This window comes from Penaeus japonicus, unplaced genomic scaffold (genome assembly GCF_977035675.1).
Source record: "Penaeus japonicus unplaced genomic scaffold, GWHDUDI00000001_assembly GWHDUDI00000036, whole genome shotgun sequence".
Lineage (NCBI taxonomy): Eukaryota > Metazoa > Arthropoda > Malacostraca > Decapoda > Penaeidae > Penaeus > Penaeus japonicus.
This window is the reverse complement of record NW_028234438.1, coordinates 13,800,537-13,803,036: the sequence shown is the minus strand read 5'-3', so window position 1 is coordinate 13,803,036 and position 2,500 is coordinate 13,800,537. Positions and strand designations below refer to the sequence as shown.

Here is a 2,500-nt window from a genome sequence, read left to right as displayed (position 1 = left end):
TTTTGTGTGTGTGTGTGTGTGTGTGTGTGTGTGTGTGTGTGTGTGTGTGTGTGTGTGTGTGTGTGTGTGTGTGTGTGTGTGTGTGTGTGTATGTGTGTGTGTGTTTGTGTGTGTGTGTCCGTGGGTGTGTGTGTGTGTGAGTGTATATGCGCATACGCTTAGATATATGAAAAAAAATAATCATATCCATACCCAACCAGGAAACCCCCCCCCCCCCCAAAAAAAAAAACAAAAAAAAAACGAAATAACCAACACATCCAAACAACCTCATTTCCCCCCCTCCCCTCCCCCATCACCCCTCACCCGACCTTCAACCCCTATAACCCCCTCTTTCTCCCTCCCTCCCTCAGACCTGGATCTGGGTTGGCGTGGCCCTCCTGATGTGGACGGCGGACTGGCTCGTGAGGGTGTGGAGGCGGAGGGTGGAGGTGGAGATTGTGGAAGTGGTCCTCCACCCTTGCGACGTGGTGGAGCTCACCCTGCGACACCCGGGGTTCTCTTGTTTGCCCGGACAGGTGAGTACGGCGGACCTGGTGCGGGACAGATAGATAGAGATGGATAGATGGATAGATGGATAGATAGACGAATATATATATATGTGGATTGATTGACAGGTATAGATGGATAGGTAGGTCTGAAGACGGGGTAACCCGAAACGCGTAAATTACATCTCTTGTGTTGTGAAAATATTGTCTCATTTATACCCTTTTATACATTTGTCACAGTGAACTCGGTTCATAGATGGATAGACAGACAGATATAGATGGATAGACAGACAGATGTAGATGGATAGACAGACAGATGTAGATGGATAGACAGACAGATGTAGATGGATAGACTGACAGACAAATATAGATGGATAGACAGACTGACAGACAGATATAGATGGATAGACAGACTGACAGACAGATATAGATGGATAGACTGACAGACAAATATAGATGGATAGACAGACTGACAGACAGATATAGATGGATAGACTGACAGACAGACATATAGATGGATAAGCTGACAGACAGATATGGATGGATAGACAGACTGACAGACAAATATAGATGGATAGATAGACTGACAGACAGATATAGATGAATAGATAGACATGGAGAGGTATGTATATATGTATATATATGTATATATATGGATATATGTATATATATGTATATATATGGATATATGTATATATATATATATATATGGATATATGTATATATATATGTATATATGTATATATATATATGTATATATATATATATATATATATATATATATATATAGGCAAATATAGATAGAGAGGTGTGTACATATAAAAATATACGGATGGATGTATAGGTGACTTTAGAAGGATAGATATAGATAGATGGATGTGTTTGTATATATAGATAGATATAGATAGATTGGTTTATATATAAATATCCAGACAGATATCATTAGATAGTTTTATGTATATATGTATGTGTATGGTATGGATGAACATGTATATGTTGATTTGAGGGAGAGGATAGATGTATCTGTTTATATTATGTATTGAATAGATGTATATTACATTAATATTGATATTTACATTGATATATATACAGTACAGAGTAGATATAGACATACATTTATATATATATATATACATAAATATATATATTTATATAGTGTCAGACGTTTTTTATATAGATTCATACATATACTATATATAGAGACTTCAATTATATATTTATTTATTTCATACATATATATATATACAATATATATATATATATACATTTATATATATACAATATAATTTATACTTATATATATAATTATATATTATATATATATATACAATATATTATATATATATATATATATATATATACAATATATATATATTTAATATAATATATATATATACAAATATATTTATATATATATATATATAGTATATACAATATATATATATATATATATAGTTATATATATATATAGATAATTATATATATATATTACGTTATATATTATATATTATATATATATATTATACTGTATATATATTATATATATATATATATATATTATTATATATATATATTGTATATATATATATATTTTAAGATTATATTATATATATAATATTTTTTCTGTACTATATATATATATATATATATATTTATATATATATATATATATATTTATATATATATATATATATATATATTTAGACTGTTATATTATATATATATATTTTATATATATATATATAATACTGTATATTATATATATATTATAAAAATTAATTATATAATATATATATACTGTATATATATATATTATTGTATTATATATATATTTAGGGATATATGTATCTGTATATATGTATACACTATATATATATATATATATATATATATATATATATATATATATATATATATATATATATATATACAGAAAAAGATATATATTTATATATATATTTATATCTATATCATTACATATAAATATATATATACTGTATTTATATATATATATA

The 2,500-nt window shown here is 26.9% G+C and overlaps 1 protein-coding gene across 1 annotated transcript in view; it reads left to right on the top strand.

The window, feature by feature from the left end:
* The window catches only part of LOC122262008 (NADPH oxidase 4), an 80,472-nt gene that overhangs the window by 65,761 nt on the left and 12,211 nt on the right, over positions 1-2,500 (top strand). The window contains 1 exon segment of the mRNA XM_086531576.1: positions 351-515. Within this exon segment, the coding sequence (XP_086387702.1) occupies positions 351-515 (165 nt within the window).